Source organism: Frankliniella occidentalis, unplaced genomic scaffold (genome assembly GCF_000697945.3).
Source record: "Frankliniella occidentalis isolate FOCC.00 unplaced genomic scaffold, Focc_3.1 Scaffold23, whole genome shotgun sequence".
Lineage (NCBI taxonomy): Eukaryota > Metazoa > Arthropoda > Insecta > Thysanoptera > Thripidae > Frankliniella > Frankliniella occidentalis.
In genome coordinates, this window is record NW_026267153.1 from 1,324,895 (window position 1) to 1,352,137 (window position 27,243).

The following is a 27,243-nucleotide window of genomic DNA, read 5'->3' on the forward strand; positions in this document are numbered from 1 at the left end:
TTACTAGACATCATTGTTAGTTGGAGGGATGTCTTCTTGTGCGTTCCTGTGACTCTCACATTACGACAAACTATAATGCGCTTATCATAGTTACTAAGTTCATTTTTGTCGGTGAGAACAAATCACAGTTACATGAACACTTGGTTTTCTATATCGTAGTTCAGAATTATCATGGGTAGTACATTGGCCCAGCATGTAGACCACGGTGTAGAGAGGAAGGTGGAGCCCCTAGGCCGTTTTTGGCCCAGCTGGTGCTTACGGCCTAGTTTGACGTCTACATAGTTAGAGGTCCTGACAAATTATCTTGACCGAGGGATTTCAGTCCACGCCAGAAGTGCATCGCTACCCGAGCCGAGCTGCAGCCTATGTGGCCCAGGCCGACCTGCCTGAGCGGTGGGGGGGCCTATTGTCGGCCGGGATGGTCGGTGAGATTCCTGAGCGGCCTGTATTTCGTTTGTTCTCCGGGTGCGAACTCGGGGGCCTCTTCGGTCAAGATAAGTTGTCAGGACCTTTAACAGGCTCGCAGCCTACAGCGCTCTGTGCAGAGTTCGCCCATCGGGCGTGGCGTAGCGTGGTGTCACTTCCCACCCCCGCCTAGTCGTTCCTTCGAGACGTACAGGTAGGAACATACTAAAGAGGCACCAACCGGTACCCTCTGCATACAGCGCTGCAGGCGGCGCGCGCCCTGTCCGACGCTAAAAGTGCAGGAGTCACGCGTGTCTCCCTTGGGAGAACAATTCCGATTGAAGTTATTTTAACCTCTTTAGTATTCTTCCCAACATTATCGGGAATTTCGAGATAATTATTTAAACACTCGAGTCAAAAGGTAAACATGGGTTGTATTTAATCTGAACGTATTTTTGCAGATAAAAATGAAAATAATTCAGCGGACCACTTAGACGGCGAAGAAGAAGTTTTACAAGAGTCGTGGTTTAAGAAGAAAAAGAGAGATTTTGATAGGTATGTTATATATCCTTCGTGTTTGTTGTTATTTCTCTTGTTTTTTTCTGCTTACGGGCGAATGTTTGCTACAGAGTTAACCGCCGTATTAGAAGAGCTTGCAGAAAAGCTGTGAAGTCACAAGCCTTTTACTGGTTAATCATCTTACTGGTTTTTCTGAATACTGGCGTACTTGCAACCGAACACTATAAACAACCGGAATGGTTAGATTCTTTTCAAGAGGCGACAAATCTTTTTTTTGTAGCACTTTTTACGATGGAGATGCTTTTAAAAATGTATAGCTTAGGTTTTCAAGTAAGTAACGTTAAACATGTCTTTGATTTTTCAATGCTTTCGTTGGCAGCCGTTGGTAGCTTTGTGACTTATCACCTTTTAATTTCTAGGGATATTTTGTGTCTTTATTCAACCGCTTCGACTGCTTCGTGGTTATTGGCAGCATTGCAGAACTGATTTTGACCAATACTAAAGTAATGCCGCCGTTAGGTGTCTCTGTGTTACGTTGTGTTCGGCTGCTCAGAGTCTTTAAAGTCACAAAGTAAGTGAAATCAGAACCCGTTTTTAAAATTAAAAAATGTCTCCTTCTAATATTTTATGTTTTGTGCAGGTACTGGAAATCTTTGTCAAACTTGGTCGCCTCTCTCCTAAACTCTATTCAGTCTATCGCATCACTTTTGTTGTTGCTCTTTCTCTTTATAGTAATCTTTGCGCTGTTAGGAATGCAAGTGTTTGGAGGAAAATTTAACTTCTCAAAAACTGAAGACAAGCCTAGGAGTAATTTTGACAGTTTTTGGCAAAGTCTATTAACTGTCTTTCAGGTAAAAGGCCGTTTTAAAAGTTGACATACTTCGGGGAAAATATTTTGAAATCCATTCACGTCGCACGTCTCTTTTATTTCAGATATTGACTGGTGAAGACTGGAACGTGGTGATGTACGATGGTATTCGCGCATATGGCGGTGTTGCATCTTTTGGCATACTTGCCTGCATCTATTTTATCATTCTGTTCATTTGCGGTAATTGTATCCTTTTTTATGCTATACCTATACCGTGCTCTAATACACTTTTAGGCGGGACTACTTTTAGGCGGGACGACGTCTAGTCGGAACTCTATCTGTCACGGGTGGATCTGGCGTTATGAAATAAGTCTTAAACGATGGGTCTACAACTCACCTTAGCTATGTACTTTTCAGTTAAGATTTTAAGGATCATCATAAGATTATACAGTGACTATAAGAGGAATATTCGAGTTAAAGAGTTAAATTTGAAGAACTTTCTACATATTACACAATTCCTACTAGCTTATTGAGCTATGGTGTTCACAGCATATTTTTTGAGGGGGTTCTATTCATTCCTTTTTAACGGACCAGGGGAAAAAGTGGTACGAACAAGTTCTCTACTTTTGTAATAAATTTTCGTCAGTCACTAATGCTATTGCAATTTTCTATAGCAATATCACAGAATAATGTCACGGATTATTAAAAGATTACAAAAGTTTAAGATAATAGATTGATTGTAGATTATTGATAACGATTATAGAAGTTTATGGACTATAGCAATGATTTTGAGTGATTTTGGGGGCTTGTACTTGAAGACCCCTTGGACTTAAATGATGGAATTCGTTCTGGTTAATATTTTCTCGGTATATCAGTATTTTTCTCGTAGTGTGCAATAAAATATTCATTCTGCTGGAGTGACCAGTGCGATGACGCCAAGCTAGCAAATACGTCATATCGCAGAGCGTCTCTTTTATAAAACCGGGTGTCCCGGCTCTTACATGCCAGTATGGTGGGTTGCATACGCTCTGGCTCGCATGCGCTGTCGGGAACGCGCAGGATTTCGCGCATCCCACGCGGTTCCACGGGGAGGATCGCGGGTGTGCGCGGATGCGCGAAATCTTCACTGGAAAAACTAACGTTACCGAGGTAACGTTTCTTGACGCGACCACACCAGGTAACGTTTGGTGATGCTATCAGTTTGTGATGGCCCTATCCTTTTGCATGGGGTAGGTCGCATCAGGAAACGTTACCGGTCTTGGTCACATGATGAAACGTTACCATGGTAACATTAGTTTTTCCAGTGTTGCGCGCTCGCGACAGCGCCTGCGGGCGGTGCTTATGCAACCCACCATACTGGCATGTAAGCGCCGGGACACCCGGTATATACGCTTTGTGTTGGTCGCTTCAAAATGATATTTTGGACAGTGACGCAGAAAGAAAAGGGGGTTTCAGTACACGTCTGTTGGATGTTACGAATGTATAAAGTAGCCCAGCCCTTAGTGTGATTATTCCGGCAATATCAAAGTGTAAGTGACCTCCTTGACAAAATGGACAGACATCCTTCTAAATGTTTTCTTGGCTATCGCTGTTGATAACCTGGCAGACGCTGAGTCGCTGGCGACCATAGAGAAGGAGGAGGAAAACGAAGAGGTAACAATAACTACTACTGCTGCATGGTGTGTGCTGTGTTTGTCTGTTTCATCTCCCTGCTTTTAATAAAAACGTTACATTTCCTTTCCCTTCCCTGCAGCAACGCAAACATGATTGGCTCAAAGAAGTGGGCATTACGCCAAATGATGAGGCTGGCCCCACGACTGTGAGTTTCCTTTTTGCTCTCCCGCCTTATGTCTCCCGCACTAACATCCCCCAGTCGTTTGTCCAATGACCTGTTTAATGAACCGCACCTTCTCTACTACTGCACTCTGTTTACGAGTTAGAGTATTTTGCTGTACTTGAAAGCTAGTAAACAAAAATAGCCTTTGCTATCGTCGGTGTTTTCTGTTTAGTTGTTTATAATTTTATCATCTGTCTTAAATTAACACGTGGAGTTCTACGCGGGCACATACCTTACCGGAGAACGCCACCGCGCTTGATGTGTCGGGGACTGAACGTACTAAAAAATATGATTACCGCTTGATCTGAATAATTCTTTTTCAAACGATCTTATTGCACTTCTTGGTATAGACTGTATGTGTGGGGGGCGCTCAAGGAACGCATGAAAAATACCTTGCGCTTTGTTGCAGGGCGGTAACGCAGAAGGTGATTCGCAGGGAGAGGGCGGTGAGGACGAGGGCGAGGGCGACGAAGAGGGCATGGACGAGGAGGGAGAGGAAGAGGAAGAAGGAGAGGAGGAAGGGTACGTGTGCAGTCTGAGGTGATAGATAAGACGGAGCTCTATCTCATCTTTGGTTTATCCGTTCAACAGGTCCGAAAAAGGTGATGGCACGACAAGTCGATCGAAGGTGCGGATCGACCTTGGAGAGCCCGAGGAATACACTTACGACGATCAAAACGATAACCAGGGTAAGCAGAGCTTAATTTTTGAAGAAAAAAAAGATCTTATATTTAATTTTTCAGGTTTTTTTTTACAGCCTGGTTCCCGCGCTGAGCTGCTCATTGTCTAATCGATTATCTTTAGTGAGCGACTTCTTTACCCCCGCTCTTTCTAGATGGTTTCCAAACTCAGTGATATTTTTTCTCTACGCATATTGCGTCTTTCCTATCGTTAGCTTCACCCCATGAGCTTCAATTTTGCTTTCCAGAGTTCGTTAGTCGCAAAGATTGTCAACGTGGTTTAAATATCAATTGGCATTTAAACTATTCATTTTCGCTGGGATATCACTTGTGGGTGGAAACATTGTAGCCGTGTGATGTTAGGCGGCAGCCCAACCAGCCCGTCGTCCGTTTCCGAGGCCGAGAGACAGCCACTGCGCAAACCGTCAGCGCCACGGGTCCCGCCACGGGTGCCTGTGCCGCCCAGGGTGCCGCCGTCACGGAAGCGTATGGTGCCTCGGCGCTTCTCTCTGGAGGACGAATCAGTCAACAAGAAGAAGCCAATGCCGCCGCACAGCTCGCTCTTTGTCTTTTCAAAGTACAACCGGTGAGCACAGCGCGTGACTATAAAGCCCTGCTCGCTCGGTTGTGGCACGTCTCTATGGACAGAAGCATTCCTATCGCTCTGAATCACACACGTACGCGGCTGAATGCGAGAATTGTATCTAAATTAGAACTGGGCTGTCTTCTTAAACTGAGCCCACATCTCTGAGGGATAGGAATGCTATCTTTCTTTCGTTTTTGTGACTGTCCAGTTCATTGTATTTTTCAATTGTCTCTGTGTGTGTGGTAATTTCCCCAGTGTTTATTTTTGTTCGTACATGTTCTCCTTTGTCGCTTGTTATCGGTTGCAACCAGTTTCTTTGGCGGTACAGAATGGTCCTTCCCTGTATGATCCTCTGTAGGACGTCCTGATGTTGTCCCTTCCTGTTGTAGAACGCTGCAGGGCTGACCAACAGGGTGAGCCCCACATTTTGGTCGGCCTTGTGCTTTTCGGTGTTTATTTCTCCATTATTTATGCCGACAAAGGAAGAAGCAATATGCCATCGGTGTGTAGTGTGCTTGCCTTGTGTTGACTTTGTCTGCCCCTGACCCTTTGTAGAATTGGAAGAGGAAGAGGAGGAGGAAGAGGGAGGAGGAGGAGGGGAGGGAGGCGGGGAGGGGAGCGGCGGCCGGGCGCGGCCACGCCGTATGTCAGAGTTCAGCCCGGCCACCCAGAAAACGCCGATTCCACCGGAGTCTTCCTTCTTCATCTTCTCCCAAACCAACAGGTGACTGAACGCCTCAGTAGACTAATACCACATTATCGCGGGAAGTTCTGAGTCTAGTTCCGCTGGCTTGGCGGCGCGGCGCGGGACCATCCCTTGCCCCTGCTCAGCCGACAAATTAATCCCCGTCTCTATCGACCACTACTTGAGCTTCGCACATTTTTATCGCTTAGCATGACGCTAAGGCGTTTGCAATCGTTTTGTTTTCCCTAAATGAGACCTGAATTAACACTTTGGCGGTAAGCAGAGAGCTGGGCGTACAACCGCTTCTTTTTATTAAAATATAATAATAACACATTTTGTGTGATCTTGTAAATAAAGAGCTTAACATGGTAGTTTTGCACCTATTAGTGTTTAACTTCTTGAGTGAACACTAAATTCCTGCAAAGGAATGTTTTGTAGAACTTCAAAGGGTTCAAATCCTATGTAACTACAAAGCAGCTACTTAGCAATTACAAAGTGATGCTTTGCTATCGGGGTGTCCCCCACTTCCAAAATAGTGTACAACGAGTTGGCGAGCTGCTGCAAGTAGGGCGCGAAGTGGGATCATTTTTTAGGAGAATTTTGCGCGATATTGACGCGATTTTTCGTGATTTTTCGCGAGATTTCGTGGATATTCGCTAGTTGAACGCGAGTTGAGCGCGGGCAGGTGTACAATGAGTTAGATCGTGAGGGACCCCACGTTTGATAATGTGAAGCGATGCCGATAGAGTTTGATACTTGACTGTTTAAAATCGATAATTACTCGAGATGATTTTGGGAGCCAAAGGTCTGAATGGTGAAGCGGAAGAAGAGGATAATTCCATGGTTATAACGCCAAACTTATCTCCTTCTTCCGCTTCACCGTTCTGTTAACACCGTCTTGATATCTAATAATCATAACCTTGCTGTGAATGATATGGTTTTCACACTTTTCTGTGCGAGGAAGAATGGTCACACTGTATAGAAAATTTGTGCACACACTTTTTTGTGTGTGACATTTTGGAACGCACTTTTCGTATGCCACACACTCTGTTTGTGTAGATTACAAGTGCACAACTAGTCAGTTGCCCACATGCAAGTTCGCAATTACCATACTGTGCAGTGTTTACCGGCTGAACAATTGATTCATTACTCCACGTAAAGGATATTGTGTTTGCTACACTCTAAATAGGGAGGAAACGATTTTTGTGCCTAGATTACAAATGTCCTCGAGCACATCTTCATAAGATAGAAATTGGTCCGCTAGTAAGTTTGGACCTAGGCTAGGTACAAAAGCTTTATTTTTTATTCAAATTTGTACCTGATTTAGATGTGCGTCTAGTCTACGTACGAAAATGGTCCCTTGACATTTAGTTTAAAGTACAATGATTCGGTTCAGCAAGGGTTTAGCGTCGCGTCAGCCTGGAACCTGGCCTGGCACGTTATTAGGTGGAATGCACTGACACGTTCGATGAATTGCCAACCCCGCAGCTATGCCATTACTCTTTTCCCGCATGCGAAAAGGCCACCTCGCTTTATATCGCATATCGCATGTTATACTATTCTTTGTTGTTTATAATGTAAAGCAGGACGTGCAGCATGCTAACGTTCTTATCGTAGATATCTGCTCTTCTTTTTAGTCAAAGGTATTTCTGTTTCTCTTTTTTCACCCAAACTTGCATCGATTAATAACATCCACTTTTCTAACTGTGGAGAATAAGAAGTTCCGCTTGCACTGGACGCTAAAAATAGAAAAACAACATCACGGTTCTACATTCCACCTTGCTCATGGAAATGACCTCAAACACTGAATGACAGGACGTAACAAAATCAACTCCGATCTATCCATAATTTTTGTTGTTTTTGTTTACCGCAGGTTTCGCGTGTTCTGTCACTGGGCGTCCAACCACAGCTATTTCAGCAATTTTATTCTTGTTTGCATTATGGTGTCATCAGCGTTGCTGGGGGCTGAGAACCCGCTCAGGTCCGACACACCTACAAATAAGGTTTGTTTAAACACTGACGGTTTTTTCAGACAGATTTCATTTTCCTTGCTCCTTACTCCGTTTTTTTTGGGGGGGGGGGGCATTTGATTTTAAAAAGGCTATGACCAAATCCATCGTGAGAATATTTGTAATTTAGTGTATTTTATCTTCAACCGAAAAAGTACTATGCTGAACAAATTTTGTCGTAATTTAAACATTTCTGATCCGCAGGTTTTAGTTTACTTTGACTACTTTTTTACAACAGTCTTTACGATTGAGCTGATCCTTAAGATCGTATCAGCTGGGTTCGTTCTTCACGAAGGCGCCTTCTGCCGGTCTGCGTTCAACATACTGGATCTCGTGGTCGTTTGCGTCTCATTAGTATCAGTGTTTTTCAGGTACATTTCGGGTAAAATTATAAGTTTCGTTAAGAATTTCCTGAAGGTTTCGTCACTGTTAAGTTCTTTCATTCCTGTTGTAGCTCCGGGGCCATTTCCGTTGTTAAAATTCTAAGAGTGCTGAGAGTATTAAGGCCACTTAGGGCTATAAATAGAGCAAAAGGTTTAAAAGTAAGTGAATTTCAAACTTCATTTGGTGTCCTGCAGTTGTCTTTAACCCAAAGTAAATAATTTTACCACTTCCATTGCAGCACGTTGTACAATGTGTCATAGTAGCAGTTAAAACTATAGGAAATATTGTGCTGGTCACATGTCTGTTACAATTTATGTTTGCCGTCATCGGTGTTCAGCTTTTTAAGGTAAGGGACACTTAAGTCTCCTTCATTTAGTATTTTTGACTGTGAAGATTTTGCTGTTCTAATTTGTCATTTTGCAGGGCAAGTTTTTCTCTTGTACTGATGACTCTAAAGTGAGTGAAGCAGAGTGCCAAGGGTCCTATTTGGTTTACGAGAACGGTGACGTGGAAAGTATTAAAGTAGAAACAAGGAAATGGGGTCTGAACGATAGAAATTTTCATTTTGATAATGTAGCGAAAGCTATGCTCACGTTGTTTACGATATCAACTTTTGAAGGGTGGCCAGGGTAAGTGCAGCCTTGCAGTTTGTTCCACTTTGCGCTAGAATCCTATCTCACTTCAACCATGCCTCTTACAGTCTACTTTACGTCTCCATCGATTCGAATGCAGAAGAGCGCGGACCTATCCATAACTACCGACCAATAGTTGCCACGTATTACATCATCTACATCATTATCATTGCATTTTTCATGGTCAATATCTTTGTCGGTTTTGTCATCGTAACATTCCAAAATGAGGGTGAGCAAGAATACAAAAACTGCGAACTTGATAAAAATCAGGTGAGTCCCGAGCCAACGTCCAAACAGGATTAAACTGCCGTGCATTTGAATGTCTAATAATATCCATTAAACATCAAGAATTTCAAAATTATTTTCGAAATTTTTGTTGAATGTTCGGGAAAACCCAGCCAGAATAACAAAACAGCTTGTTCATAAACTTTGCATAATTTTTAAGCTTGCATTTCAGTGAGTTCAAATAAATTTTGATGAATTTTGTAAAATGTATTTATGTCCAGAGTTATGAATTCAAATGTACACCAGGTGGTCTATTAACCCAGCCGCCCGTGTGGTTATACTTTACAGCGTGCAGGCGTGTAGGCAGCTTGGCCTATTGTCCCTGGGACGAGCCGCACGCTTGCTTCACTGCCTAAAGTAAATAGTAGCCACAAAATTGCCTCGGCAATAAGCTGCCATGGTTTTTTTGAAGCTCTATTTGCTCTAGTGCAAGAGTCATAACCGCGACCATGATTATAGAGTTGTTGATATTAGAGCTGTTCTGTGTGAATCTTACTTGGCGTACCATTCTTCTGTACAAATAAATCTTTCTGCTCCATCTTGTTTTAGCGCAACTGCATTGAGTTCGCACTGAAAGCGAAGCCGGTGCGTCGTTATATACCAAAGCAGAGACTTCAATACAAGATATGGTGGTTTGTCACATCGCAACCCTTCGAGTACACCATATTTACTCTCATCATGATTAACACTATAACATTGGCCATGAAGTTCTATCGACAACCAGATGCATACACCGATGCGTTAGACAAGCTGAACATGATATTCACTGCTGTTTTCGCACTAGAATTTGTTTTTAAACTTGCCGCATTTCGTTTCAAGGTACTCATTTTCATTACGAAGAATTCTCATATTTATGCATATTAAGAGTCCAAGGAGTATCGTTTGTGTTTCTTTCTGTTCTAGAATTATTTTGGTGATGCCTGGAATGTGTTTGATTTTATCATCGTTTTGGGAAGCTTCATAGACATCGTGTACTCTGAATTCAATGTGAGTATAGAGATTCTTCGTTCTTCATTCTACCATACGTGTAGTTAATGGTAGGGAGGGTTCATTTGTTTACTGGTCGTGACGCTCGTTTTCGACCTCCATTTTTGTCTCTACCAATGGAATATTTTGTTGTATGGGCACTCCCTGCATGCAGTGGAAATTAATTTTATGTTTTGGAAACTTGCGGAATAGATTTGGCGTTTTAGGAACGTGGGACCGGTGGGGTGACTCATTAGGCATCATATGAAAGGACATGACTTTTGTTAAATCATTTTTAATATTCTATTTTTCTAAAGATTTTTTTTGTTTTGTTTTTTGAAAGTAATTGCCTTTATATTTATTAACAATAAAGATTTCTGTTGTAAAAGCATATTTTGGAGGGAATTGCGTTTGGGGCTGGAGAAATTATTTTAACAGCACCAGCTTCTTCATGTCCGTTGCTTTTTCTTGCGTTTTTTTTCATAATGATTCACGCCCGCTATAAGCGTGTATCTGTTTGCGTTTGATTTGCTTTTTATTGTTGGGTGTCCTACGTCAAATCGTAGCTGATCAAAACTAACAAGTGATTTTTCCTGTCACTTTTTTTAGAAAACAGTTTTTAATGTCCCCTCTTTTTTTACCGCAGCAGGCTAAGACCCTGGTCAGAACTTTTGGCTAGTATTTTTTCTCGAAATCGCAACATTTACTTAAATTGACCCACCTGTTCTTAGATTTAAATTCGCTCTTTCGTTTTTAGTTGTAAAACGAAAGCTTAGAATTTCGTCTTTGGAGGAACGTTGGTTGCATTATATATTTCGATCCTTAACTGTAACACGCTAGCCAGGTATCAATAGACTTGCTTTTCCCGCTTTTGTAAGAAAAACTGTCGCAATACACACCTCCTAGTTAAAGCACTTGTTGGCGCACTGACTAGCTGTCACCAGCTAACTTGTGGTCAGCTCCTCTCTCTATTTTCACCTCAAAGATGAATCCTATCGTAATTTTTCGCTTAAAAGCAGGCAATTGTTGTCATTTTCCTCACTAAGAAAATGCAACAGAATTTCCCCTAATGATAATCAAAACGTTTAAAAGATAGGGGTTGCAGATGGCTCTTCAAGCCACTGCTTCCTGATCTTGGCTACTACGTCTCTGTACTGCACGTTGTGTTTTGAATGCAGGAAAGCGTGTGCATTTTAATATTCAGAGAAACCCGATGTTCAGAGTGTGTAACTACTATGTGTCCATCTGTGCAAAATTACTAATGGGAAAATCTTTTTACGCACCAAGTCACCCTCCGAACAGCCCCAACAGGCCCCAAAGGCAAAGGTTTGTAACGTTTGAACTATAAGCATGGCAAAACGAGAAGGTTGCATGGATGTACCTTTTTTGTCCGCATGGGGTGAAATAACCGTGTGAAATTGAGGCTGGTGGCGGCTGGGTAGACCGCTGCCTCTGCTATGTACATATCTTTGTCTCATTATGTTTTAATCCATCGACAGATAAATAGAGTTATTTTTACCATGGGAGGTGCGCTTGCACGATAAATCCTTGCTTTCAAGGTTTGATACCGTTTGAGTTTGTTCTCTAGTGAGTAGAAACTACAGTGAACATAATGTGAAGATCACTTAGAAGTAACTTAGGTATTTAAAAGTTATGTGAAGAGATTTATCGTTACTTGACTACTGCACGTGCCAAGGTCTTACCTATAGTCGCTATCCTAAAGTAGTCAAACGTAGAGCTATCTGTAGCAGTTTATCCGTGTTTCTCTAGTTATATAATGCTTTCGTGGTTTAGGCCACTAGACCCGTAGTGAAAACTATGCATTGTACATCAGCTACTTCCCTATCCATTTGCTTTCATACGTTTGCACGATTCATCTCTATTCAGCAACTGGATTGCGTGCTATACCTTTTCTTTAGAGTTACCTCGTCTAGTGTAGGGAAGGATCCTGTAAGAGTGAGACCAAGCTTAAAAATATTTTTGACAATCTTCGAAAACTGCCGTTTTAGTTTCTAGTTTCAGGGCTCCCCAATGATGGTCCTTTGGCTGAATCTGAATACGATTGGACTGTTGAAACTGTAGAATTACAACTTTCACAGTTAAACTGCAGAACTGTAAGATTCGTAGTTTGCACTGTCTAACCAATTTTTTTTAATAGTTTGATCTATCTTATTCGCCATTTACAGTTTGTGTAGTCCAAACTGTGAATTATGCCTGTTTGCTGTTTAAACTATAAAACTGTTTAGTTGCACCGTTTAAACCACAAGACCGTAGCCCCGACACAATTCTGGGCTTCCAAGGTTGACTGTAACGTCTAACCATATACCTCAAAAACGCAGGTTTTGGGTCATACGTCTAGAGTTCAAATTCACAGTTTTGTCAGATCGAGCCCAGACCCGTCAAATTGCCATCAGAGGTTGCCCTAAAACCAGAACAACGAAATAAGCATTTTTATAAATGATCGAATAGTTGACCTACACTTTGCTGATCCTTCGCTTTAATTTAGTGAGGTTGGCAGTGTAAAAGGGGCTCCCCTCAAGCAATGACGTTATCTTCCAAGTTATAAATACACTATATTTCCTTATAAAAAAGAAGACTTTGTGATAATGTGAGATGAGATAAAACATTCCTGTTATGCTGTCCAATCTCGGTCAAATAGTTACAATGTATTTAATAATAGGTGGTGTTCTACCCAAAATATTCGACTTGCCCTCTATATCGTGTTTTACAGAGCAGTTTGAATATGACTCAGAATCCTTCTGCTGATTTTAAAGTATGAGAATAGGGATTGTTTCAAACGTGCTCTTACCAAATTATCAACTACTTGTAAACTGTATCACTGGCAATTACATCATAGTGCAGTTCATCATTTTCTAAAATATTCATGTGAACTTTGCAGCCAGGCTCCACCACCAACATCATCTCCATCAACTTCTTCCGCCTGTTTCGCGTCATGAGACTCGTAAAGCTGTTGTCCCGAGGCGAGGGTATACGGACGCTACTTTGGACCTTCATCAAGTCTTTCCAGGCGCTGCCCTACGTCGCTCTGCTGATCGTCATGCTCTTCTTCATTTATGCTGTCATTGGCATGCAGGTGAGCATGACGAGGACTGCATGCGTCGTTTCTGACTTATTTCTTGTACATAACGGTCGAGGTCTTAAAAACATTACTCAGAAACCTATCAGAATACATTTGTACCAGCAGTTATCAATATGATTTGCTAAAATAAAACTTGACATCACGTACTACCACACTGATATTTAAGGTGTGCAACTGACACACACTTTTAAGTGTTTAACACCGTGTGGCATACTTCTATGTGTAGTGCAACACGAGTTTTGAATAGTTGGAAGTGTTCAACAGGTGTTTTGCACACTTTTTAGTGTTCAACTTGAGCGTTGAGCTATAGTTCTCGACGGTCAGGTTGAACATTTAAAAGTGTGCAACACACCTGTTGAACACTTCCAACTATTCAAAACTCGTGTTGCACGCATAGAAGTATGCCACACGGTGTTAAACACTTTAAAGTGTGTGTCAGTTGCACACTTTATATATCAGTGTGCATTCAAGGTGTCCACAAACATTGCATCCACTTTTGTACGTGTTGTGGGTTCTGTGAGAAAGATCCATCCAGAGAACACGGCACCTCTCCCCAACGGGACGTAAATGTGATCTAGATAAAAACGAGTTACATCTGTCTTTAAATTGCATTTTATTTTGCATTGCAGGTTTTTGGGAAGATCGCCCTTAGCTCGGACACGTCCATCACCCGGAACAACAACTTCCAGACGTTCCCACAAGCCGTGCTGGTGCTCTTTCGGTCGGCAACGGGTGAGGCCTGGCAGGACATCATGATGGACTGCTCTGCAAGGCCGAACGAAGTCAAGTGCGACATCGAGTCGGATTCTGACACACCGCTCAACTGTGGCTCGGATCTGGCTTTTCCGTACTTCATTTCATTCTACGTGCTTTGCTCCTTCCTCATCATCAACCTCTTCGTGGCTGTTATCATGGACAACTTCGACTACCTGACTCGGGACTGGTCGATCCTCGGACCACACCACCTAGACGAGTTTATCCGGCTCTGGAGCGAGTACGACCCGGATGCTAAGGGCAGGATCAAGCACCTGGACGTAGTCACTCTGTTGCGGAAGATCTCACCACCGCTTGGTTTCGGCAAGCTGTGTCCGCACCGAGTGGCCTGCAAGGTCAGCAAACAAAATTACCTCTTTCAATTCATCCCGCCGATCTGCTTACAATAGGCAATAAAGCGCCACTGAAAAAGATTTCGTGATTTTACGAAAAAAAGTTACGAAATGCTTGGTATAAAATAATTTACAAAAATATTTCGTAGGTGTCAATTTATAAAACATTTCATACTCCTCCGATAGAGCTATAGATTTTACAAAATGATTCGTAAAGTAACGATGTACCGTAATTTTTGTAAAGCAAAGGTTTCGCAATAAAAAAATTAACCGAAAAAATTACGTAAAATCACGATAATTGTTTTACAATGTGGGCTTATGCAATCGATCTCGTTTTTGTTTGTCACTCTGATCGTCTGTGCCACGAGAAGGAGATGAGCCTATCTTAAACCATACTAAGCTGGCATAGTTTTTATGTGGCAACTTCTTTTTTCTCTCTGCAGCGTCTGGTGTCTATGAATATGCCGCTTAACAGTGACGGCACGGTTCTTTTCAACGCCACCTTGTTTGCTGTGGTGCGCACCTCGCTCAGGATCAAGACGGAAGGCAACATAGACGACGCTAACGCCGAACTGCGCGCTGTCATCAAAAAGATTTGGAAGCGCACCAGCCCCAAGCTGCTGGACCAGGTCGTGCCGCCGCCAGGAGGTCCGTATTGGCTGTCGAAACAGTATCTCCTGAATTTCGTTTTCAGTTTTCAGTCTGATATCGTTGCGCACGCTCTTGACTGAGTCTTTTCTTTTTTTTCTAGTGGATGACGAGGTGACTGTCGGCAAATTTTATGCAACATTCCTCATTCAAGACTACTTCAGACGCTTCAAGAAGAGGAAAGAAATGGAGATGAAGGACACTGACAAAGATTCGCATAACACTGTCACACTCCAGGTATAGTTGATTAACGTTCTGTACCCCTCTCTCATCACTCTTCATCGTTATCTCCAACATGATTGTCTTCATGTGAACATTTTGCTTCTCCTCTCTTAGGCTGGTCTGCGAACGCTGCATGACGCTGGGCCTGAGCTCAAGAGAGCCATTTCCGGCAACCTTGAGGAAATGATGGAGGACAATCAGGAACCTTCTCACAGGGTAAGGTTTTGCCGCCCCCTAGATCACCCTCTTTGCCCTCTTACGCCATAAACCTAACTTCCTTAACCTCGGTCACCGCTTACTATACGTGCAGTTTCATGTCCTAAGCGTAATAACTCTGTCTCTCTCGAACCTCTGCAGCGCAACCATTCACTGTTCGGCAGCGTTTGGTCATCGATGCGGCGGGGTCACGGTGGCTTTAACCGTGCCCGCTCCCTCAAAGTGAACCCCACGCAGATCAAGGTAAGAGCGTGGTGATACCACCGGCTGAATACAACACACAGTCGTCGATGATCTCTGTCGAAATTCCCCATTTTCGCCTAATGTTTTAGTAGTTCCTCTTTTATTTTTTAATATTGTTTTAATTATATGGTGAGGGTAGTGTGGTTGTTTGAGAGTGATTTGTTTCATATTGACAAGTTCAGATCAGGATCCCGTCGTTAAAATACAGCTGCTATTGTTTCACAGATGATGCACTTGGATGTACCAGGGAGGAACCTTAGAAAGGTAGCAAACGGTGCATGTTTATTTCCTTTGCTATAAAACGAGTAGATAATACGGCAACACATTACGCTTCGTCACTTTTTCCAGCACTGGCTATTCTACTGAGATAGTTCCAACGAGTTGCCACCTTCTGTCCTGGCATTCCAAAATGCCTGTTTTTAATGGACGTAACATATGTCCTAAGACGTTATTTTTATATTTCTGTCTGTAAATCCAGGAGTTAAGTTTCTCAGTCAAGATAGAGTGGTAATGTGAATACCGTTTTTTGTTACAATATCCTGAGGTGGCTGCTAATACCTCTAATTTTGGGATGTTCCATCAGTCAATAAAATAATTGAGCTGCATTCATTTTCCACGTTTGTTCTATTTGGACAAGAAACTTGGCTTGACCGATTTCAGGGCTATCGTATTCTTTCTTTTTCTTTCCTTCTTCTTTCTTTCCATCATTCTTTCTATCCTTCCCCCCACGCTCTCTATCTCTCTCTCTCTCTCTCTCTCTCTTTAATTCCTGTATTCTGCCTGTCTATTGTCTCTTGCTGTATTTCTTAGACACTGAAGTACTTTGTTAGGCCAAACGCCTCTTTTGATCCACTCTTCGTCAGGACTGGTGACCGTGCCTATGTTCACTTCTGGTCAAAGTCCTTGTATGAATTTGATGGTGATTTGTGCAACTAGTTGGCAGTCTGACTTTGAAGCAGGGGAAGCTCTGCATGATAGACAAGGGTGGATGGAAAACCTCGTGGGATTTCGTAAACACACTGTAGCGGATGTACGCGTATGGGCGAGAAGCCTTTGCACTCGCGACCACTCAATGTCCTCTCAACGCCTGCGTTCGGTACAGTGTAACGATCAGATCTGACGGGGTTATCTTTAACCACCCGATATTATGAGTAGAGCTAAAATGTATCTTATCGTAATTGCACAAATTTGCTTTCACAGTGCTATCAACTATGAATTACATCTCTCTTACGTTCTCTTTCACCTGATTCGTCTGTCGTTTTATTGACATTTCGAAGTTGGTGTAGGGGAATGAAGGAAGGAGATATCTGCTTTGAAGAGGCAATACAGCTAGAAACGCCTCGTTTCGTAGCAGTACACTTGAATATACCATGACGGAACAGTTTAGCAATTTTGCCGCATAATACTGCAAGTATAATTATAAAGTTGGTATAGTCAGCGTTGGGTGAAAAAAAACACGAATGATACTTTTAAAATAAAACACCCCTTCAACAGTTGTGTAATCAGTATTTAAACATCATGCCGTTAGTCGCTCAACTGTTTTTCTCCTGGGTCCAAACAAAAATTGAAACGTTGCTAATATTTTGAAGAAAAAAAAGGCATTTTTCACCCTCGCTGACTGTTTAGTGTGTAATTTGTCTTCAACGATGCTAGAGCGTCGAGAACCAATCGCACGGTATCCGTACTGTAAGTAGTTTAGGAGCACTCCAATGACGAGCACAAGTTGGTGACACCAACATGATTCCAGATTTTCTTGTAATTTGGTGCAAAGATAGCTCACAATTCACCTATCTGCTATGGACGAGGTAAAGGCCAGCCAGCGCACTCTAGGGGTGAAATTGGAAAGTAATCAAACAGCATAGCATCTTAGGCAGCTAATAGTCCTAGTCTCTCCCACGTTAGTGACCGGGAGGAGAGCGGTTTGATGGTAAATATCTTCAAAACAGAATAAAGTAGTTAATGGGTGATCTGACTGCTTTGGCCTTTTGCCGCAGGTTTCGCCTACAAATTCCATCGACTACCTTCCGTACAACGCGTTACAGCGGGCCGTCAACGATGGCATGAACCACATCACTGCGCTCACCAAGTCAGCCCTCGGTCCTGGGTAAGAGACCCAGCTTTCAATTATAGGTTCTTTTCAGACACTGAAAAACAATTAGCTTTGTAAATTTGTGAAATTTTCCACGATTTGGTTTGGTAAATTTGAAAAGGGTTCTTTCTGTTTCCGGACGGTATCGCAAATAAACGATTTTCTCTTCAAACAAGACCAAGTTGATTTATTTTAATTATTTATTATATTCATTCGTAATTTTAAATTTCAAATCGAAAATTTTCAGCTTTAATTTACGATATGGGCAACTTTACGACATTTACCGTGGAGATTTTTCGGGGGGCTACGATAAGTTTTCTCACATTGCTATGCTCGGATCATGTTTTTCACTCAAAATACCTCTTCTTTGCCTCCAGGGCGCTGTCAATGCAGGACGTTGGCTACAAGGGTGGCGAAAACATACCCATGCGACCTATAGCGGTGCCCAATGGCGACCCAGATAGGGCTTACGGGACTTATCACGAGTAAGTAGCTGTGAGCTGCTTTATTTAGGCCTCGATAGATGTATTCTTTTGTAGTATTATAGCTATCCAACAATACTTGACGTGGCCGTGACCAGGAGGGGGTTCATTTTGAGCTAGGGACTATAGGCTAGTGTTTCCTGGGTAATTTCCTGCTAGAGCCACACGACGTACGTCCTCCGGACCTGCAAAGGCAGCGTCCCATCGTCCTAACTGCCTTGCTGTTAATGTTACCCGCTCTGACTTCGTTTCCAGAAAACCAGGAGGGGTAACTTTCCTACATCCAAATAGTTATGGTAAGAGTCTTGACCCGCGTTCTGTTGCCATGCGTCGAATTACACGCTAACACGTCGGCTTGTGTGGTGGTGGAACTAACCCAAGGAGGATTTAACAACCCCAGCAGGGCAGGCCCCAGTATGTCCTGTTGTTAGCGCGTGTGTGCATGTGTGTGCGTGTGTCGCAGAGCCGAGACAGAGCTGACGACGCCGGCCTCGCTGCGACTCCGAGGTTCCAACAAAGAGGTGTCCCTGGGGGCTGGCACCCCGGGGACCACCGGGACTCCAGGGGCTGGCGCGGAGGGCGCCTCGGACGACGGCGAGGCCTGGAGCCGCATCGCCGGCGGCCTCAAGCTGGCCCAGACGCAGGCCATGGCCGTGGCTGGCTTTCTCCAGGACGCGTCGGCGCGCACCCCTCCCAACGGTGCCCCCGCCGTTGCTATCGCAGTGGTGGATGACGTCAGGGTGGAGGTCGCCCTCGACGCGTCCCCACTACGTCTGCAGACGAGGTCACCACCGCCGCCTCCCTCGACGGGTTCCCCGAAGGGTTCTCCGGCGGTTTCCCCGACGGGTTCTCCGAAGGGGCCGCCGAGCCCCGACGCGGCGGTGGACGTGGGCCTGGCGGGCGCACTGGCGGGGGTGCGCCGCTTCAAGAGGAGCAGGACGACGGGGCGGCCGGGCCGGCGCTCCGTCACTGCCAGCGCTCCGGAGCTCGTCGCCAACCCGCTCACGCACAGGGCCTCGTTTCACGGACGAGGTGTGTGTTGTTTTGTTTACCCTTGCTTGTGTTTTGCATGCACGCCCTCGAGCCAGCCGAGGAGGGCCGCGGGGTCGTAGCGCGCCTGGATGAGGCATTACTTTGCTGCTGCCGTGTCTGCACCCGCTCACGCCCTGACACCCATGCTCTTCTGTCTCTCTCGCTCACAGGGACGCAGCCCATGGGCGCCAACGGGGACATGTCACTCGATCGGGCGAGGAGCGCTCAATCCGTGCCTTCCAGCCCGGCGGACAGGCGGACCAACTTCTCGGGGGTCGTTGGCTCGGCCGAGAGCCTAGTTGGGAGAGTGAGTTTTCATCCTCCTTAATCATTGCGTAGTGAAAGTTATCGTAATGCGATACCTACGTAATTTGGCTTAAGTTATATGTCACTAAGTTATCAAAAATTAACGGAGAAATAACATCAAACTAAAAACAAGCAAATGTTCATGTAAGAATTTTATTTAAAAGAGTTTGTTAAAAAGCCATGGCACTTCCCATTAGAACCATGCTGATGTTGAGTATCGGGTCAGAAAGTACTTCCGTCGTTCGCCGTTCAGTGGCGTATTAAGGTGGGGCGGACAGGGGGGGGGGGTGCATCGAAAGTTGCCTACATACAGGGGTTTTGTAGGTCAAATTGCCTACCTTTAGGCGGCTATCTAGTGGTCCACAGGGGGGCGATCGCCCCCTCCCCCCCCTTAATACGCGCCTGTCGCCGTTACGAGCCAGCTAAGCTCAAAATGCAAGCAGCTCTCATAGAGCGCCTGATAGGTAGGCAACATCATGTTTGCCGTGCATGCTTGTACTGCGGAGTGGCCTACCTTGAGTCTTGCAGGCGTCAAGCTTCCGTAATTTGCCGATTGATTATGAGAAAAACGGAATATGCGATCTTTGCGACTAAGCACTAGTAAAACAGAAGAAGGGCAGAATAGGTTTGCAATGGCATTGAGTCCTACGTTTGTTTGTCCAGTGAAGTCGCTCAGAATGGAACCTAGGTAGATGTGTTAAAGCTATATAGTGTTGCCACCGACCTATGTCTTATATTTTCCATTCCTCTCTTTAAAAATCTCCTCATCTTGCAGGTGCTTGCTCAGCAGGGATTGGGCAAGTTCTGTGACCCCGAGTTCGTGCGGAACACTTCTCGCGAGATGCAGGAGGCTCTTAACATGACCCAGGAGGAGATGGACCAGGCGGCCCACCAGCTCCTGGCTCAGGAGCGCGACGGTCGGGGCCCGATAGTGTTCAGTGAGCAGGTGTACCCCGTACCTCCGCGAGGCTTCAGCCCTCGTGGGCCAAGCCCACACTTCTCGCCAGGATATTCACCGGGCCCACATGGACCGCAGGGCCAGGGGCCGGGCTGAAAAGAAAGAATGAAACTGTGCCTTTTATCCGACTCACATCGGATTCTTTTGTGAAAATTGACTTTTTTGTAAGGAAAAGAAAGTGTTCAAGTGTTGCAACTATTTTATATGACGCGTAATAATATTTGTTATGTTATAATTAACAGTTGAATGATTTGTACAGTTGAGTGTCAGAAAGAATTTCCCTTTATGTTATACATATCTAAGTTTTTAGAAATCAATGTGTCAGTACTGGCAGGCCCAGTTGAGACACATCAAATCAAAATGTATACTATGTCTGTGACAAAACTGATTGTTCTGTGAATTTTGGTTATTTATTTGAGGTACCAGCCTTGCACGTCTCCAGGGGAACTTTTTGTCTCTCCATTAGTCCCACTGATGCTGAGACTCTGGAGTGACATCAAAATAGGGTGAAGGTTTAATTATTAGTGACATGCCACTCATGCACAACCGTTAAGCGCACATTCAAGTTGTTTATGATCGGATAATTTTGATACATATTATGTATATTATACTGTCCACTAATTACTACTATAGTATATACTCTGGATTCGTGCCAATCTGTTATCTTAAAAATCTTTTGTTGTTTTTGTAAAAGAAAAGTTCCTCAATTGTATGACTTTGTAAGAAAATTTTTAATTTGTTCTTCAAAGACCAACTCTCTCATTCAGAATGTTGTGATTTTTCTATTTGTTATTTCTCTAAAAGAGCTTGTATTCAAAATATGTATAGTTCTTGTATATTGTATGAGAGGCCCAAGACGTTTCGGTGTTGCAATGACCAATCAACATAACGCGCCACCGAGAATTTCTGTTCAAAAATTACGTTGCTTTGAATCAACCGAGTTTTTTTCCGTCCTGTTTAATGCCAACTGACTCTCAAAATTGAATGTTTTATGATTTTGCCATTTTCCATTTTGTACAATTGAAAATAAAGGCTGCAAGAAAGTGATAGGTGTAAGATGTGTACCCTCTGATTTGATCTGAGCACCTCCTTAATCGCTGCAACGGGTTAATAACTTCGTGGACTATCTGCCGGGTTTCCGGGAGAATACACGGCAGCTCGATGGGTTGCCTACGCACTGGCGCACAGGCGCGAGGAGGGGGGGGGGTGAAAAAGGTGGCGGGAGGCAACTGGCCGCCTCCACGTCCCTGTTTGTAGCGACACAGTTCTAGCTATACAACCGACACGGCCACTGACAGCTTTGTCAGGACCGACTGTAAAAATAAGTCCGCTCGGCGTCGTAAGGTCTCAGAGCCGACCTGAAGTCCAATCCAAGTAGATTTGGGACACTGGCGTGATCACTGGCGTGCGTAGGGCATCCACATTTTCATTCGTAAGACAAGGGCTCCACTATGTAGATCGTACAACCCATGGGGTTCACAGTGGGTGAAAGTAACTCTTTTGTGTGACGTCGGTTAAGAGATGTATAAAAGACCCAACATTAGGCAACAAACAATCTTTTATTGGTCGGGAAACTGTTTCAAGGAGACGCAACAAGTTAACATTTTCTCCACCGCACATGCATTAATAGCATTCAAATATTAATCCTTATACATATTGCATTATTACTATAAATATATTACAGAACAAAACACCAGCAGACAGTGACAGCTTTCTTCATTATAAAATATTATTTTAAAACAGATTACAATCATCATGTCCCATATAATGATGTAAGCATAAAATGGCCACGGTTCAGTAACTTGGGAAATACCCATATAACTAAGCTAATTTTTTGAGGGGATTCAGTCCTTCATCGTGCAGTCAAGTGGAGTATTAACTTTGCCTCTCATAAAATGCAAAACTTTCGATGTCGCAGCTCTGATAGGCAGGAGAAAACAGGAATTTCAGGTCATCAGATAACAGAAATTTTATGTTACTATTTTAACAGTACATTTTACAATGTTTACAGTAACAAATAAGATTTAGCTCAAGAATAAAAAATATTTCACAATAAGAAATTTAGGTATGAATATTGGTTTTCTCGCACGGTTTAGTGCCTACCTTTCCAGAGGTAATTTTTAAGTTTTCGTGAGAGATATGCAGAAGAGGAAGAAGAAAAGCGATGGATTGAAATAATACTTTTACTCTGAACTTGTAGGCTACTATTTTGCCTTTCGATTCTCTTTGAAAGGACTCATTTTCTGTGCTTTACTACTTTCAACACTACAGCAGACCTATGTATAGAGGAATTGTGATGACAAAATAACAATGCAAAGATAGAGATGTTTTCCATGAGAAAATTGATTCTGTTGGTACGTAATCGTACAATCTAACAAACTTCCCATTTAACAATTGTCTCTTTGTGATCTGTATTATTTTCGTATTTCTGCCTGGCACTCACCAAGTGCGAAATAGTGCCAAAATGCTAGTTTCTTAATTACATTACCACAATCAGAGAAACTTTTGAATCCCGACCTTAGATTAAAAGGAATACAATGTCCATATTCCCCAAACTGGAAAAAAAAATGAAAAATTCAACAATGTTTTGAATGATTCTTTCACAGTCAAAACTATGTCCCATAACAGGAACCCGTCAAAACAACAGTGCATAAACCAATGCACATGATACATGAAAAATATAGAAGGAACTACATTAACAACTGGGCCAAGTAAGCTATTGGCCCTAACTAAACCTGTCTCAAGATTTTGGATTATTCACGAAAAAACGATATGCTTAGTTAACAGAAATTTTATCGGATCTGTTCATCTTGCTAAGTTATCATCCCGTAATGCATAATGTTTCTATTTATTATGAAATTATGTGAATGAGCATCAAAACACCAAAGAAAATTTTCCGTACAATGCACAAATATCCGCTTTCATAGATCCTGAGTCATCCTATTGTCTAGCCTAGGGTAAAATGCCATATGAAATATTTGATTCACAAGTATCAATAAAAGCAAAAGAACAATACATTTTAGTTTCCACTCAATCAGGGGTTGGGGAGCAGCAATCATTAGATCAAAAAACTTCCAATGAAAGACAATAAGAGATCATCAGCATTTATTTCTGGGGATCCAGCACCCTGATTCTTGCCCTTTACAATATAAAGAGGATACACACAAGTGGGGGAGGGGCCACTCAGTCTCCTATTATCTCGTGATGTGCATTAAATAGCCGCCTACAAATGGAACGGTTATCACCATCACCTCCAGTAAAGATAGAAACAAATATCCATAAGTATAAAATTCAACACTAACAATCGTAAAATATTTTTTCCAAATTTCTTTTATTGCAACCTATACTGAGAACACATGTTGAAGCAGATTTTAATCAAAACTGCATTTCTTTGACTTTTCTCTTTTACTTTAAGGTCAAATAAACATTTCAAATAGTGATATTTCCCTAACGTAGATTTCTTGTATGAAACTGTAAAATGGAAGTTCTGCTAGACACCAGCGCAATCCGTTAGCGTAAAAGCTACATTAGCTTCCCGATAATATCTGCAGTTATGGTCTTTATTGAACTTAAAAGCGAGAGAACACGAATGAAAAAACTGGCTTGGTAACAGCAGGATTTTGAGCAGCGTCCAAGACTTCAAGTACTACATATATCAGTGTTTGGTGGAACATTCAGAGCTCTCTTGAGGGCACCAGTAGGAATGGCATAGGGCAAAAAATGAAGACTGGAACAGTCAAAAAATTTAAAGGACTGATTTACTACGTTACAAAATAAGCGTCTTCAAGTTAATTAAAAATTAGCTTGTAACAATAGGAACATTTCGTAGATCAAATCAAAACTATTATGACGCAGTTATAAAAAAAATCTCAACCAATTTTGAATTGGGTACTAAATTAAAAAGAATGAGCGTAAATTTTTAGAATATCTTGACGTTGCATCCTTTACACGCCCAATTTCTTTGCCCATCCTCTTGAAGGCTAACATTTGACAAGTGAAACTGAAAACGTTTCCTAGGGAGAAATTCTGTCGGTTTGGTTGGAATCGACGTCGTTTTGACTGAATTTGATCCCTTAAATCGACAGATTCTCGAGATCAACCTCAAATCGATAATGCGATCGATTGATTGGTGGGATTTGACATATCTTACTGTGGTTAAAATATAACACCAGGCAGCTCAGGAAACAAACGAGTGGAAGGGGTCGATTTCAACGTTCTCTGACAACTTGAAAAACAAAAGAGGTGTTAACATTTCCCCCTTGTTTGCATGCAGACATAATCTACTATTTGGCGAGATTCATAAGAAGAAAAGAAGTAATTGTTTAAAAATTAATCTACATTCTGAATTAGAAGAAAGATTCGACAGAGTATATTTTCCCTTCTCGGGATGACCGAAAAACATATCTGATTCTAGCATGTCAAAAATTAGCAATCAAAAAACTCGTTGAGTTCATCCATCGAGAATATTATGAAGAAATATAGAAAGAGAAAGAGAGAGAGAGGAGAGAAAAAATAGACACGTAGCAGGAGACAATAAATCGCCATGTAGGAGAAATTCTGAGACAGATGAATAGATAAAACAATGAGGGTACGTACACACATACGGTGCACCTCGGCCTGTCCACTGTCCACAGCAATGATAACGGATCACTTTGTAAGTATAAGTATAAATTATATCATCCCTTTTCATAAATATCGTAAAATTCATAGCAACTTTCAACACATTTACAAAAAATTTAAACAGCACTTTGTTATCTAGATAATTTTGTCAATAACAAAAAGTATATACATAGCAAAGGGCTCAAAGAAACAACCCAGCTCAAAAATATGTACACTACTTCTCGCAACAGATTTCTGTCGGTTAATACTTTACTCTCCCCTACTCTTAAAAGGCGTTGGGTTAAGTAATCGCCAACCTGAGGCGCTATGTATGTATTTATAATATATACATGAGACGTATTGTACTGATAGCTTTTGTGCCCACCTCTAATCTATTTGACCTAATGTTTGGGGCATGTCGGACTCAGGGACCGGAATGGCCCTCTAATCACAGAAACAACTGCAAGAAACATAGCCATGCAAGGTTTGTCTAGAATTCCCTAGAACGCTATTCCAATACACGATTTGTCGATACATCTTGTTTCATAAAAAGAAACAGGAAAACATAGGTCGAACCCGCCGATAACAAATCATTTGGAGAATAGGCAAAACCCATAGCAGTTTAATATTGAAAATTAGGCCATTATCTTGCTCTTTTCTGTTCACCGTTGGCAGTCTGAATTCTTTTAGGCTTCCTCGTTCCTTACTTTCAAGCTTAAAACCAGCTGCCCCCGCCAAACTTACTTGCCAGGCCCCCAAAGCCCTTGCCCACCACATCTCCCATTTTCCCCGCAACGTTAGTAGTAAGGTTGCTTAACTTCGCTACCACGTTTCCGTCCTCGCCGATTGTCTCCCGGATCGTCACTTTTGGCTTGCTTCGCTCACCATCATCGTCCATGCCCGAGTCTGTATAGCTGTAAGCAAAGAAAGGATTCATTCTTTTGAGGCCCACGGCCAGTAGAAGTACATATGTATCATAAATTTTGGGCTAAAATTATCGCAAAACCATCTTGAGTGATAAAGACCTAAGGATTTGAGGCAACCGCAGTGGTATGCTGGGCTTTACTGTTCAAACCAAACAGCTACAGCCGGAAGAACGGGCTTCGGGGTGTTTCCTCAGTGGAGGGTGGAAGGACACTAGACGGAGGGGAGAACTTACTCGTCAGCTTGGCTCATGGTTAGCGCACAGGTAGCCTCTTCGGTCTGCATCCGGCTGGCCACGGTCTGGTAGGTCTTTGAGTTAAGCTTATCCTCGATCACACCTTGAAGTTCGAAGTCGGTGTACATTTTCTGAAATGGACATAACGGGATTTGGATTAGACCTGGGTCGGCCAGCGAGATGTTTTCATAAGGAGCACTGTGTACCTTGACGATAATGGAGAGGCACTGGCATTGGAAAACATGAAGCGAGTGGTCCAGTCGCTCACCGAGCCAATTGCAAAGGACTTGCACCTGCTGTGTATACCATTGCTGCCAAGACGAAGAACAATGCCAACTGTCAGTATGATGTGATTATAATGCGTGAGAAACCTGCGGGTGTCGTTGAAATTCTTGTCGTTCAAAAAGGCTCAAATTGTGAATGTGTCCATTTTCGGAAAGGTGGGATTAACCTCATTTTGAGCCTGTTTGAACGAGGACAATCGTCGGCCGGTGGAGGTTATTTTGACAACCACGTGGGGAAAAAAGGTAACGTGTCACCACGTCTATTACTCCACTCACCTCAAAGAAATTGAGGATCCAGAGCTCGTCCGTGATTTTACTACGAATCTGGTCCATAGCGTTGCGCGCGAAGTTGACGTATGCCTGTCCCATGTCCTTCCCCGAGCCAGAAACATTCTGAAACACAATTGCTCTGTGATTTTTTACTCGTTCTTTACCATACCACCATCATCTACTTGGTGGTACAAAGAACGAGTATTGTTCTCAGTGCATTGTGACACCTTAACTGATCCCACTTTCATCACAGAGCACAGAACACCTACAGATTTAAGTTTGCTGTCATTATGAAACGTAAACACTGTTCTCAAACGAAATAATGAACTTTGTTTTAGTTTTAATAGCATTTTTTTGAGATCTCTTAACAAATTTTGCACATTTTCATTTTAAATCCCTAACCCTGCTTATAACTGGACACCTTTATAAAGGTGAGATATATCTCAGAAGACACATCTCCTTCAAACTTGAAAGTAATACTATTCAAGATTAGGAACCGTGCACGCAGAAAAAAAGTTCGCCCAAGGGCTTACAAAATAGCACCGGTGCTAATTTTCACTGACCGAATAGACTCAGCAGAGCAGCGCGACCAGTCCTTCCCTGTACTTTCTACCCAAATAAACCCTCATTCGTTATCCACTGCCAGTGCCCTGACTTTTCAGGGGATCATTTTGCCAACAGTGTTGCATCTCGAGCGGGCCGGCTCTGAAATTTTCCTACCTACAAAACCATA

General features: G+C 42.8%; 2 protein-coding genes across 13 annotated transcripts in view; one reads left to right on the top strand and one right to left on the bottom strand.

Annotated features, from left to right (window-relative positions):
- Window positions 1-21,254, top strand: part of LOC113215973 (muscle calcium channel subunit alpha-1) — a 55,745-nt gene extending 34,491 nt beyond the window's left edge. Inside the window, exons 13-43 of one of the 5 annotated variants that reach the window (XM_026435637.2) lie at window positions 867-960; window positions 1,035-1,254; window positions 1,344-1,495; window positions 1,565-1,775; window positions 1,858-1,978; window positions 3,291-3,385; window positions 3,486-3,551; window positions 3,979-4,091; window positions 4,161-4,258; window positions 4,613-4,835; window positions 7,394-7,523; window positions 7,734-7,900; window positions 7,984-8,071; window positions 8,152-8,259; window positions 8,337-8,542; window positions 8,614-8,815; window positions 9,380-9,649; window positions 9,734-9,817; window positions 11,084-11,122; window positions 12,696-12,890; window positions 13,526-14,005; window positions 14,446-14,650; window positions 14,754-14,887; window positions 14,987-15,088; window positions 15,230-15,331; window positions 15,557-15,595; window positions 17,326-17,435; window positions 17,798-17,905; window positions 18,366-18,934; window positions 19,105-19,241; window positions 20,016-21,254. In XM_026435637.2, coding sequence (XP_026291422.2) covers window positions 867-960; window positions 1,035-1,254; window positions 1,344-1,495; window positions 1,565-1,775; window positions 1,858-1,978; window positions 3,291-3,385; window positions 3,486-3,551; window positions 3,979-4,091; window positions 4,161-4,258; window positions 4,613-4,835; window positions 7,394-7,523; window positions 7,734-7,900; window positions 7,984-8,071; window positions 8,152-8,259; window positions 8,337-8,542; window positions 8,614-8,815; window positions 9,380-9,649; window positions 9,734-9,817; window positions 11,084-11,122; window positions 12,696-12,890; window positions 13,526-14,005; window positions 14,446-14,650; window positions 14,754-14,887; window positions 14,987-15,088; window positions 15,230-15,331; window positions 15,557-15,595; window positions 17,326-17,435; window positions 17,798-17,905; window positions 18,366-18,934; window positions 19,105-19,241; window positions 20,016-20,294 — 5,147 coding nt within the window. In that variant the 3' untranslated portion in view covers window positions 20,295-21,254. Of the gene's footprint in view, window positions 1-866; window positions 961-1,034; window positions 1,255-1,343; window positions 1,496-1,564; window positions 1,776-1,857; window positions 1,979-3,290; window positions 3,386-3,485; window positions 3,552-3,978; window positions 4,092-4,160; window positions 4,259-4,612; window positions 4,836-5,390; window positions 5,560-7,393; window positions 7,524-7,733; window positions 7,901-7,983; window positions 8,072-8,151; window positions 8,260-8,336; window positions 8,543-8,613; window positions 8,816-9,379; window positions 9,650-9,733; window positions 9,818-11,083; window positions 11,123-12,695; window positions 12,891-13,525; window positions 14,006-14,445; window positions 14,651-14,753; window positions 14,888-14,986; window positions 15,089-15,229; window positions 15,332-15,556; window positions 15,596-17,325; window positions 17,436-17,797; window positions 17,906-18,365; window positions 18,935-19,104; window positions 19,242-20,015 lie in introns of all 5 variants that reach the window. The other 4 variants (XM_052264996.1, XM_026435638.2, XM_052264997.1 and 1 more) reach the window with 4 other exon arrangements.
- A 484-nt stretch (window positions 21,255-21,738) lies between these two features.
- Window positions 21,739-27,243, bottom strand: part of LOC113216131 (calcium-dependent secretion activator) — a 54,328-nt gene continuing 48,823 nt past the window's right edge. For all 8 annotated transcript variants that reach the window (XM_052264990.1, XM_052264986.1, XM_052264988.1 and 5 more), the window contains 4 exons: window positions 26,517-26,633; window positions 26,163-26,267; window positions 25,957-26,087; window positions 21,739-25,711 (listed from right to left, as the gene is read on the bottom strand). In XM_052264990.1, the coding sequence (XP_052120950.1) occupies window positions 25,513-25,711; window positions 25,957-26,087; window positions 26,163-26,267; window positions 26,517-26,633 (552 nt within the window). In that variant the 3' untranslated portion in view covers window positions 21,739-25,512. The remainder of the gene's footprint in view (window positions 25,712-25,956; window positions 26,088-26,162; window positions 26,268-26,516; window positions 26,634-27,243) is intronic.